At 37.1% G+C, this 13,096-nt stretch overlaps 1 protein-coding gene across 2 annotated transcripts; it reads right to left on the reverse strand.

The window, feature by feature from the left end:
- Positions 1-206: 206 nt before the first annotated feature.
- Positions 207-12,326, reverse strand: LOC128891168 (mitogen-activated protein kinase kinase kinase 15). Of its 2 annotated transcripts, XM_054150454.1 has the most exons (24): positions 9,561-12,326; positions 9,034-9,170; positions 8,739-8,959; positions 8,479-8,673; positions 8,248-8,417; positions 7,812-7,980; positions 7,446-7,745; positions 7,119-7,372; positions 6,882-7,041; positions 6,296-6,649; positions 5,966-6,227; positions 5,763-5,900; positions 5,526-5,692; positions 5,355-5,450; positions 5,150-5,289; positions 4,916-5,071; positions 4,445-4,540; positions 3,758-3,870; positions 3,498-3,667; positions 3,161-3,425; positions 2,521-2,848; positions 2,277-2,424; positions 2,124-2,200; positions 207-2,063 (listed from the first exon to the last, which is right to left on the reverse strand). In XM_054150454.1, the coding sequence occupies exons 2-24, from the start codon at positions 9,068-9,070 to the stop codon at positions 2,000-2,002; spliced, it is 4,080 nt and encodes a 1,359-aa protein (XP_054006429.1). In that variant the 5' UTR covers positions 9,071-9,170; positions 9,561-12,326; the 3' UTR covers positions 207-1,999. The 2 variants fall into 2 exon arrangements, with proteins under 2 accessions (XP_054006429.1, XP_054006439.1); XM_054150464.1 differs by lacking the exon at positions 4,445-4,540.
- Positions 12,327-13,096: the final 770 nt, after the last annotated feature.

A 13,096-nucleotide genomic window follows, 5' to 3' on the forward strand; every position in this document is an offset into this window, starting at 1 on the left:
AGCCAGCTAGTATAGGTTGTCGCATAGCAGGGGTTCCTCTGCGCCTATGATGTAGCAACCGGCCCTACAACCTGACTTGGTTCGGTTGCCATCTACAGAAGCATAGTCCGCGCCTACTTGGTGACAACCATAGCTACAGTCCGATTAAGGGGTTGCGTTAATGTCGTTCTATCCCGATTGTACTAGTGAAAGAAGGAAGACGGCAATTTATCTGTACGCAAGAATCTTTAATAGAAATTTCAGCTTGTGTAACAGGTGTAATTAATCTTACAAATACAGAGAATGGAAACAGCAATGTAGAACGTCTTAATTATTAGTAGAATATATTTGCGCTGAATATGATTAATGTTGCTTGTCATTCGAACACAATTACTTGAAGACAACTAGAATATCTCGATAGACAATCTTTCCTCGATTACTTGTAATTGAGCCTCTACAAAGTATAGAAATACGCTGTTAAAAATAATTATTGAATCACGTTCATGGACAATTGTGCGGAATGAAATTGGTCTGTGTATGTAACCTTAGCAATTTTTATCGGATGTACAAAGTATGTAACGATAGAAGCATTTAACTAGACGACCCACTAATTATTTTTAACAGCGTTTGAACTCAGTCCCTAGAACTATATGCTTTAACGTACAATGGGATTTATTCCATGTCGCTGACCCGATTAGGCACTTGAAATTGACTCGCACGATCATGATGTATCATTACGATGAAAGTGATATCGGAGACATGAGGGAACACAGTTCGTTGTTATTTTATACAATGTATAAAGGAAGTATAAATTCCCCGCATGAAATCGTACAAGAAAACATGAAACTCGTCGTCGTAGTAAAATTTATGTCTACAAAAATCAGTGAAACATACGTGTGGTAGACTTCAAGCGCACAGTTAATAGCAAACTCTTATTACAAACTATAACAGGCACTTATATACATAGCTAAGACACGTGAGAACTATTCATCTAATAAAGTTCTCATATGTGTCTAAGAAAACTTGAATAAATCTTCAGAAATATAGAAATACAACAACAAAACGTTATTATTATTTGCACGTAATAATTATCTTTTCTTGTACTATTACACTGTTTGTAAGGCACCACAATTCTCTGCTTATCTCTTTCCAAAAATATCTTTGTGCAAGATCAATCAATAGAAACTTACGATTCCACTTTTTACAATTTAACCGAACTCGCAAGAATTATATGGACGCAAATATGCAATAAACGCGTCGCGTGCACAAGCAGCCGTTTACAGGTATCTTAGTTTGGCAACCGTAATTCCTTTGCATTTATTCACTTATCTTGGAGCACGACGCTATAAGGCAACTTTAAACGTGTACATACTTCTCCGGTAATATCAGCCATCTGGCAGTAGCGTTGATAGAACTCCAAATTTCTTACATAAACAATCATCATGTTCCTTGGAATTGCGATATAGATTTCTTCAGCTTGGCAAGATTAATATTTGAAATAAAAAAATATTTTGAATTGAGTCAAATGAAATCGACAATTTCAAAATATACAAATTTCGCATACGATCGACTATGGCATATAAAATCATTCGATGCATCGATACTAATTTCTATATAACAAGGTTGTTACATATATATATATATATATTTCCAAGAGATTGTGTAAACTTTAACTGTAACAAGTATCATTAAAAACAAATCAGTATATGCAAAATTCGTCGTATGTACACACTTGTCTCGTAACTATTAAATACTCTATGTTTAGGAACTACAAGATAAACTAATAATATCATTGTGCATTTAAAACTCTTAGCGAAGATGATAGATTCGCGTAAAGTATTTCAATAAACAACACAAGCATTTTGTTTATTATTAGTTATCTACTAACTTTGCTCGTTAGCCACTGGTATTCTGTGACAGCCACGGATTCGAACAAATATTTTACCCTGCATGAAGTTTACCAATTCCAATGTTGCATGCAACTGAGCGTTGTACTCAATGACACTTATCTCTTCTTGATTTAATCGCCAATGTTTTGTCGGTGCTTTAATATAGCTTGCCATATCCTCAGTTCGATCCCGCCTCTAAACAAATACTTTGTTAAGTATATATAAGTTCAAAACACAAAATATTGTAATATTTACCTAAGATTAAGTCTACGAATATCGTCACGTGTAACGTGACGCAATATATCCTCTAGCGTGTACTGCTCATACATGAACTGAAAACAATTTATAATTAACAATGTAATTCTCCGCTCGATAGATACAAATTTTAATACTAATTATAAAGCTTACTCTGTCTATAGATACGTCGTCTACTTGTAGATTTTGCAGCCAATTGACGAGATCCTGATCCGTACACGAAGCTATATCCGATTGCGCTTCGCTAACAATCACAGTTACTGGCAGATTGGATGCGTTTCCAGATATAGAAGAGTTGTATCTATAAAATATAAAATATAAAATAAAATAAATAAATATTCCTTATAAAATACTTGTATCATACAAGTAATAAATAAATACATCTATCAAAACCTACCCCGATTCCTGCCTCGTAGTTCTTCTATTGATGCACTCGCAAAGCATGGTCAAAGTATTAACCTGATCTCGTTGCTTTTCGAGAGCTTGCTGCAATAAGGTCTGATACGCCTTTTGACTCTCGATTAACTCTTGTAGCAATCTCATGTTCTCCATTTTCAAATCTCCCATCTGATCTCGGTATTCCTTCCAGCATTTGTTATCGACGGAATCGCCAGTCTTTTGCGATTTTACGGAATTCACGGTCGACACACCTGACGTAGATCCTTCTTCTTGACCCGCACCACCGGGTTGTAAACGTTCTTGACCAAGTAAATTAGCACCGAGTTCTATAAAGTAGATTTACAAACACTTGTTTACATTTCTCCTTAAACGATTTTTCAGACTAGCGCATAGCCATGGAGAGCAGTAAACTGCTCATGGAGGTCTAGATTCACAAGAGATCCCTTATTATTGGTGACGACTTTCCATGAAGATATTTTTAGAGTTGACACGACAATACACTCCATCTCCATATGTATCGTACTTTATACGGGTATGTAATACACGCCTAGTTCCGACGTCAGCCGAAAGACTGAATGAATCTAGCCCGTCAAATGGCAAGCTCATGAACTATACAAATGAAATCTTTAGATTATTACCGGGAGAGAGCACAGTGATGGCAGCTTGAACTGCGTTTCTGACCAAGTTATCCAGCGCAAACATCCAGTGGGGCTTTATGCTGTGCATTCGTAGAACTTCATTCACCGCGGTTTGGAACAAGTAAATAGCTAGATTTAGATGATTGATAGCTGTGGAATCGAAATCTAACTCTTCCTTTAACGTTCGAATTGCTGTTACGATTACTTCGTGATTTTGTTCCGCAATATAATCCTTTAAAGCACGCATCAACAGCACTAAATGAGTCTAAAGAAGAAATGAAATCATTATTCGAATCGTTTATTTGACAATGTCTGGTAAGAGTATGAGACTAAGTACCATTTGAAGAACAGTTTGGCCTTCTGCTTGATATATACCACGCATCCATACTTCACAGATCTTTGCCTCGTCCTGTGTGAGAACTCTGGTAAGCGTCATTCTTCTTTGACTGTCTTTCTTCAGTAAATAAAAGCCTTCCTGTTCTTCGCCAGCTTTCTGACCTGGTTGACCTATATAGACGACATATATGAAGACGTAAACATTACCTAAGCAAACTAGTAGTATTTTTAATTTTTCAATGAGAGTGTATGACCGGTCACCTCCTAGTTCAACTTCTGGCGATAACAATCCGCCCGAGGAACTTCTTCGGGTCATTGACGCTCCAGCTGTGTCGGATTCGCTTGTCTCTATAGATGGCGTGTTCCCTATTGTACTGAAACCATCAAAGACCAACGTTAATTCTGACAGTTGCTTATATTTACGTTCTCAAGTTTGCACGATGCACGTGTTACAAGGGCAAGAACATTTTCTGGCAGAACCTCTGATTGGAAATAAACCTGAATACATATAACAATCAGCGAAGTTACGAGTATATTCCGAACAATGTTTCAAAACGGATAGTAAGCATGATTACGAAGCATACGCAAAGTATTATATAACCGAGATTTGAATATGTTTCTATTGTACTGGTTTAGTACCCCAAGTATTATTAGCTTAATGTTTGTATGTGTATATAAGTAATATTAAAATAGCATAGGGATCTTGTTTTTCGCCTTTGTTTTTTAAAGCAGAGCCTAAATTACATATATTATAATTGTAAACAGGAAACTCTGTTGCCCACAACACATAAATGTTTAATAGCACAAAGTATCGTATTACTAATAATGACAAAGTACACACGATAACTACTGTTAATGATAATTAAATTCTTAATTATTAAATGTATTACTATTATCTGTTGTACTCTTTACGAACAGCATCGACCGTTTATGACGTTAGTACCATACCTGTTAAAAGAAAGGGTTGCAGTGGGCATGCTGATGGGAGACAGAAGGTGTGCTGGACTGCGCTCCCTTAGCGGGCTTGACTTTGTCAACCCTCCACTGTACGTAACACTTCCAATTATATTTCGTCATAACAGATACTTGATAAAAATGTAATAGCAAAAAATATATTTATGAGATCGACAATACAGAATAACACGATGAAAAACTAAAGCATAGGATTAAATACATTGGATGCGATGTATTCAGATTTACGACTTATTTAACCATCGCTGCGATTTTAAATACTATTCATCGTATTACTACTATAAATTGCGTTGACTAGCACAAAAGCTACTTTAACATAAAAATAAATGTATAGAACTATCACTTTGTGTACTAAAAGCGAGACAAAAGACTGAGTGTATTCGTGAACTGTAACAACAAGACTATTTGCGCATATTTTGTATTACATAAATAAAGCGTTTATATTACCTATCGTCTGATTGCGAAGTTTGAATAGGGGCAGCGGAGACGATATGGTTATTATTTGTTTTATCCGATTTTCCTAAACGTTCGAGTCTATCGGCAGGTACTGAAATGCTTCGACTGAAATCTGGTGGCGCCGCCAGTCGACTGGTTTTCTTTTTTCTACATACATATGTATAAAAAACATTATTTATAATATGTCTGCTTATACAACAATTTACTCATATGTATGTTACATACTCATTTAAAAATGGATCTTCTAATAATTCGGCTGCGCTAGCTCGGATGTCGGGATTCGGTTCGAAGCAACGCAATATAAAACTCTTCGCCCTTTCGGACAGTTCCGATGGTATTTCAGGATGTATTTTGTAGTATCCAACCTGCAAACAAAATTTTTAAATACATCTGCGACAAGATAATTTTTTAAGCATTACTAGCATCTTACCTTGAAAACCGCTGCTTGAGGCGAACCCAATTCAATAAACGGTGGTTTACCAGTTGCCATCTCAACTATCGTACAGCCCAAAGACCAAATATCTGCCTATGTTTAAAATTATAATATCGTATAATTTACATTATACCGTGAACTGACTATATGCGAGACATTATAACTTACGGGAGCGCCATATCCACGTTGACCCTTGTCGATTACTTCGGGGGCCATATATTGCAATGTTCCAGTAAACGTTTCCGTACTCGGGCATAAACCAGCCAAACGTTTTGACATACCAAAGTCTGATATCTTTACTACGCCGCTGTATGTGTTTACTAAAACATTATCGCCTGGAAACAGTAATCGCAATGATAATTCGAACGTCTTCATAAAAGCAATTTCCAATATTATTTATTTTACCTTTAATATCTCGATGAACAATTTTTTGATCATGAAGATACTTGAGACCCTCTAAAATTTGTTTGGTGTAATAGGCAATCGTAGATTCGTTTTCTTTCAGGGGACCCCACTTGGACCTTAGTAAAGCTGATAGACTTCCTGAAGAAATAAGAAATCATCGGTATACCGGATGTCTTTTAAATTGTTGCGTTTTATTTATCTACCTCCAGGAACTTGCTCCATAAATATTTTAAAGTATCCATCTTCGCTGACTGAACCAAGGTATTGTACGATATTTCTGTGTCTTAGCTGACTATGTAACTTAATTTCTTCGTGTAATGGTTGCACGTCTCCCAGATTCCGTTCGCGAATCTCTTTAACTGCGATTCTAACCTGAGTGTTTAAATCTCGAGCAGCGTACACAACTCCATAAGTACCTTTTCCCAATATTATTCGCTTATTCTGGTCGTCTAATTCATACTCAAACTATAAAATGACAAATAGTAATTTAAAAAATGCCGTTAAAGATATTAATTTAAAAAGTACCTACAAACCTTCATTCTATCGTCGGTCAGGTAAGCATCCAGGTCAGCAACCATGCCCTCTTGGTCTCTGGTCATCTCCAAGATTAAATCGTAAAATCTTTGTCTGCATTGAACGGATGGAAAATACATTTGGAAATCATCGGAGTTCTGATGAACGTATAAGAAAAGACAGCGCTCGTCCCTTTTGTATAGGCTTACGCTGCGTATCATATTCGCGGTGAATAACCAATCGTGGACTTGTTTGCAATTACTCTTCATATTGTCCAAACATAAATTCCATATTTGGACCGATTTTTCTTCTGCTCCAAGGTTAACGTTTACATAACTCGGCATGAAGATCTTCGTTGGCTCCAGCACTAAGAGCTGAAAACGAAAGGCCCGGTGACCAACTCATCTTTTCACTGGAATTGAATGTTAATAGAAATCTGTTTCATTAAAGTCGAGCTAAGACCTGCACTAAGAGCAGTTTTATATTATTCTTACTTTGACCCAAAATGTACAGAAGTAAGCTGGATTGGTAACACAATATTATAAGCCATAGTCTCCCGAATTGGAAACTGGATCCTTTGTAGAACGATTCCATTTATCAACTTACTGGAAACCGTATACTATCTCCGACTTCCGAATTCGTGGCTTCAACAAAGTAGTCCATCCAAAAACTAAAAATTTGCTCCTCTGGTGAAACCTCGGCTTCTTCGTTCTTTTTACGAAACCTATTTATCAGCGATATGTTTCCTATTGTAGATTTCAGGTACCTGTCGAGAAATAATCTTATTAACGTCCGCTAATTTTCATTTCAAGTTGCAACGCTTAAACAACAACCGATGCATACCAGTTTGGCGGCTTCAATTTGAACATACACTCCGCGGCTTGTATAGCTTTCGAATAATCCTCGGCCAGTACGCTGATTTCGAAGAACGTAGCCACATCCCAATAGTCCTTTAAACTCGACAAGCTACCCTTCTTGCCAATGAGATTATTTAACACCATACCAATATGTTGCAGCTCCTCGCTTCTTGAAAACTCATTTCCTTCTATAACTAGTAACGTGGCAAGATTGATACCAGCATATTCATTTGGTTGAACCTGAATATGAAAGACATGTTATAATCAAAGATACATAATTTGGTGGACGAGGTGAAGTGTCCATGCACCGTACCTCGAAGCCTTTTCTATACCAACGGATCGCGTTCTTTAAGCTTTCTTTGTCTGTATGTCTACTTTCTACAAATTTGTCTTTGTATATCCTTCCACACAAACATAACATATCAGGCACGTGATTTTCCTTCTTTTCCAAGGCCTTTTCTATAACTTTCAATGCCCTTTCTCTGTCACCCTCTTTGTTTCGTCTATTCAAAGCAAATGCATACAGGTATCGAATAGCGGGAGTGTTAATGTAATTTTTGTGAGTTGGTATTGTTCTCAGATCGTCGACCAATTGTACCATTGCATCATAATCCTAAAATACGGAACAGAGTTAGTAACGAGATACTTTCTAAAATGAAACAGTTTTTAAGTTATCTACCTGTATTTCGCGGAACGAGATGAGAACATTCAAAACAACCTCTCCAGACAATACGTTCGGGTCGTCCAAGCGTTTACGCATATTGTTCAAAGCTTTCGAGAGTTCTTCGCCCGAATATGTTTCGCGTGCTTTACGCAAATCTGCTAGGAACTTTTCTTTCATGTGTGCTCTACAAAAATTACATACTTCGTTAACAGAAGTATAAGTGCAGTACTATTTCAATATACTTGTAATGGACAAATGAGTTTAAGTGTTTATGTATCTCATTAGGTTACCTCATTTATGTAACCACTGATTTAACACAATTTTATGTACAGAATGATAAGATAAGAGACATTTTATCTATGATATATTAGAACTAGAAAACGATACATTTTCATTTCATATCTATAAAAAGCAACATTTGATAATGATACAGTAAACAGTCGAAACATACTTGGATTGTACTTCAACATCTTGAAATAATTTTTTTAGCTTTAATGTAAGATGCTGTTTAGGATCTATTACTTCCTCCCCCGTCAGTCTGCTAGTAGCTGGATTTGTAGCTACACATGAACCACAGTCTACTACCCGATATGAAACAAATGTATAGCTGCCACATGATAACTGTAAGGTGAAATATAATGTTTATATTTTGCTTAAATTGTTGTCATTATATTGGATATACCTTGAGCCTAATTGTTGCTTCAGTGTCTACATCATTATGTAATAAGATGTTTTCTTTCATGCCAAAACTTTCTCTAACACCAAGGTGATAAAACAATGCAGACTGCTGTAGTTGAATGCTCAAGTCAACGACAGCTACATCAGCATTATAAAATGTATCAAGAACATTTGTTTCACCAAAATCCAGCTTTTCAAACTAAAAATATAAGAAACAAGAATGTTTAAAGTATACAATTTGCAATGCAAAAACAAAAGTTATACCTGTATATGATGCATATTAGCATTAACTAGATTGCACGCTTGTCTGACTTCTTCCAAAGCTTTTCTCCTTTGAACTAAATGTTCTGGTTGCTGCAAGTCTAAGACACATGCCACATCCATTTTAGGTCTTGCAGAAATCATAGTATGCCCTGACATGTCACTATGGGTGCCAATGCTGTCGGTACTAGAGATACCATCTATGATTGTCAATTGTGAAGAAGCTGTAATGCATTTCTCATGAACACCAAGACCTTGAACTCTATTTATTGTAGAGTATATAGTATAAAATAATTACCAGCAACGTCAATTGTATCACCACAGTTAGACAGCATATTGTACGATTGTTTTGTACCAAATGCAACTGATATTCTTCTTAACTTCTATTTAATTGACTCTTGGAAACTTTGGCGAACACAGAAGTTATACAGCTATCTGTTCAAAGCATAGGTATTCTATTATTGACGTATAATTCCGAAAATTATTATGATACATGAATTTGTACATTGTCGTCGACAGAGTAACGTCGCAAATAATACGCAACAATGTAAGCGAAATTACGAGTTATATAATTTGTAAAACTTTCAAGTCAATTGCAACAAACGCCTTAAAACATTGTAGATAAAACTGATTAATCTCCCGGAGACTTCGAACCGCTGAAAAACAACAAAACGTAAAAGTACGTTGAACAAATAAGTAGCCTGTGACATTGACTCGTTCAAGACCAACGCACGATAAATTTACTGGCTGTTATTTTTCAAATGCTAACGAAAAATTTTCGGAAACCAGTCTGTCCTTCGATCAAGCAACGGTACGTGAAAATACCTTTTCCACTGGACATCGTAGATACAACCGTCCATTTCTTCTAGACACACAAATCCGGAGTCGAGGTCGCGCACAAGGCACAAGACACCTCGCGTTAAGAATTTTCTTGTTGGTTCACAGATGGCAGAGAGATCAGTTGCTCCTCCGCCGGTATAAAAATAGAACCCCTCAAGATAGAATGCATTATAATAAAAATGAAATGATAATTGAGATTAATACGTATCTTCCCACACGACACACATACATACGCAACGCGCACGCATTGCTATAGACCAGCGTTTCTCAAACTGAAATCCACTAACTCTCAGAAGAAAAGAAAGGATATTATATGGATAAAAATAAATCTACATATGCTTGAGTACTTTTTTTAGAAGAAGTTGTAAATATCTTTCGATTAAAGTAAAGTGTTGCGAGTATGTCTTTCATGTTCAGCATCTTTCTTATTTTTTTGTTACCAATGTCGTCACACAGAGGTCCTTGCTTGATCCTTTTTGGACAACCCTATTGGCCGATTGGTAGTAGACGACTCTTCATTTGCTTGTCATCATTTTCGCGGCGTTTCTCTCGACCATGGATGGAAGCTAAGCTTAATTTACGTTTGCATAGGTTTGTACGCTACTTTATTAATATTTTATTTGTTGCAATGTTTTCCTTTTCTTTTCCTTTATCTTTTGACTTAATCCAATTCACTTTTTCTGCGTTTGTTATCTCTTCTTTACTGCAAAATGTAACTTCAATCTAACCCTTGTGGGACGCGTGTTCACTGCCTCGTGGTTGTCGAGTTTTTGCGCGAAATAGTACAAGTTCAAATTCGTTTATTTTTTGAGTGCTAATTTACATAGATTGTATTTGGTACAGACGTGTATTAAACGTGTTTACATATGTTTTGATCACAATTTTTTGTACCAAAAAGTACAGATTATAATATAAGTTTTAACATATATGTAACAGCATTTAAAATTTCTTATATTCACTATGCAGAAGGGTCTGTGTGTTTTTCTGAAGCTTGAAATTAATATAATGGTCTCCCTATCTAAGTTTTTAAATTTCTCGTACCATGATTTGTACATTTTTTTGGCAGAGTCGTGTCACAGTGTGCAGAAGTATTGTTTTTCTTTGCTTTACCCTATTGCCTTTACTTCTACTTTGAATCTATTCTGTTGTTGTTTTAATTTAATATTCAGTTCTGTTATTGGGGTTTTTATGTATTGATTCTATCTGTCTTTTGGCTGTCTTATAGGTTCTTACGTTGTTTGGAATATCTACGTAGCTGGGTATCCAACCTAATACAAGTTCAGATTTTCTATTTATTCCTAATATCTTTTGGATTATTCTTATTATGCATGGTTTTAGTTTTTTTAAGCTTTTGGCAGTGTAGTATATTTCTTTATGGCAGCTATGGATGATAAAGAGTCTGCAAAGATTAACACTTGTTTTTCTTCTTGTATACTGTGATAATTATCCAGTGTTCAATGTCTCTGGATTGGCATTTGTGATTTTGAAACTGTCTTTTGTCTAATTGTTATATTTCTATGAAAGTATCTTTTGTATTATTTATTCCTATCGCTCCTACTTCAATATCCATCCCCAGGGTTGCATCTGTTCTAATGTTTATCTTGTCTAACGGTATTTTGTTGTCGTTAGTCTGTTCGTTTTACGTCGTCACGATTTATTCTCAAATTCGTTCTCTTTTTTTTATGGTGTATATTCCCTTCTAGTATCTGCTTTCTGTTTTCAATGACAATTTTGGAAGCTACTTCTGCTATTGCGGGCGAGGTAGTTTTTTGTTTGCCGCATGGTTTGTTCCGTTATCGTTTATTAGTCGTTTCGTGCGAGATAGTACGGGTGTTACTACCGCAAAACACTTTTGTCGATCGACTAGAGTCGACCGTTCACTCGGAGAGCATGATCGTCGTAGAGGTTATAATGACACAGGAAAGGCGGATAATGAGTTTCTAGGTCATTCGGATTTGGTTGCATTGGGTGCTACAGTACGGAGCACCGTGGAAACGTACCAATGAACTCCACACGAGCAGGATACCAGGAACGCGAGAAACGCTGATGATAGGTGCATCGCCGGAAGCCACAACTTTCCTACGCACACATCCTCATCGTCTTTTGAATGAAACAATTGTACTCTTTCATTCATTAAAATAACCTGTATATCCGTCGAGTTTTTCACCAGTGGAGCTACGTTAACTTTTCGTCGTGACAAAAAGATGTATGTCTTTTAGGAACCTCTTGATGGTAGTTATTGATCGCTATTTGGTATTGCTAGTTTTATGGTAGGGTCAGGATGGTCGAGTGGACTCTTGACGAAAGCCAGGCACTTCCACGGGTGGTCTCTACACAGGATGATGACCTGAACGCGTAGCTTAATTTAAGTATTGCAGGCATGTTCATTTATGACGAGGTTGTTTATCTATTTCTTAAAAGAATAAAGAGGTCTCGAAGGTTCTGGCCACGGAGTTGGGGGGGCTTTGCCTTTTTGGCAACAGGACTTTGAAGCATTTTCTCTAGAACCTCCGAACTTCTAGAACATACTTTCTGGCATCAGAAATGGAATACATAGCGTGAATATGTCTATAGCCCGCCTTTTACAGTTAATAGTGAAACTGGTTTTGTTTTGTTCGAGACCCTTCTTCGCCAATTTGCGGAGAAGGTTGTTTGTAACAGTGGAACAGTGTCTTCGAGTGCGGTGAACGTTATACTAGTGTTCAATGGTGTGATATAGTGGATATTGGCATTAGACTCCACGGACATGGAAGAGACTTTGCTGGGACCTCTGCTACATGTTCGTTTCGTAAGATCCGCATTACCGTATTCGCCGTTATTTGATATGCAACAATATAATGGCTGGGTTAAGGCGACCACGCAAGGTCTTTGATGAAAGCCAGACACGTTACTGCATTATTTATATAAATCATATATCTCGATAATCGCAAGTTTTTCTGTAAAGTAGCGAGCAGCAAAGGACGACCAAACACAGTGAGAAAATCTCGGCGTTTCTCGGTCCCGAGAAATGACGTGTTTGCTGGAGGATCGTGGGGTAGGCCAGTTCTTGGGGACCCCCTGTAATAGAACTACAGGAACGATCAGGAGCTCGACTTAATCTCTTCATAATTTCTACATTTTTAATCAAAAAGAATACGATTCGATACGCGGTGCGCAGGATACGTAAGAGGATCTACTGTGCTAGCAGAGAGAGACAAGCTTTTATGCATATTCTGAAATCCTAATGAAAGGGGAGCGCTGCGGAGTGGCCGCTCCGCGCATCACTGCGCCCCACTATTCTTCACGCATTCGTAAACCGCGTACATATGAATCGCGTTCATCTTCAAGATCCTTCCTGCCTACGATTGCAGCTACTTATGCTACTGAATGCGAGTCGAGTAATCACTTATTCGACAGAAAGATCGCGAGGTTCTCGTGGTTTTACTTTCACCAAAGAATATAGATTTCCGTTCATCGCGGTAGGTTAAACACGATTCATCGATACCTGCCTAATTATCGGCTGTGTTTCGAATCGAGACATT

Source organism: Hylaeus anthracinus, unplaced genomic scaffold (assembly GCF_026225885.1).
Source record: "Hylaeus anthracinus isolate JK02 unplaced genomic scaffold, UHH_iyHylAnth1.0_haploid 0, whole genome shotgun sequence".
Lineage (NCBI taxonomy): Eukaryota > Metazoa > Arthropoda > Insecta > Hymenoptera > Colletidae > Hylaeus > Hylaeus anthracinus.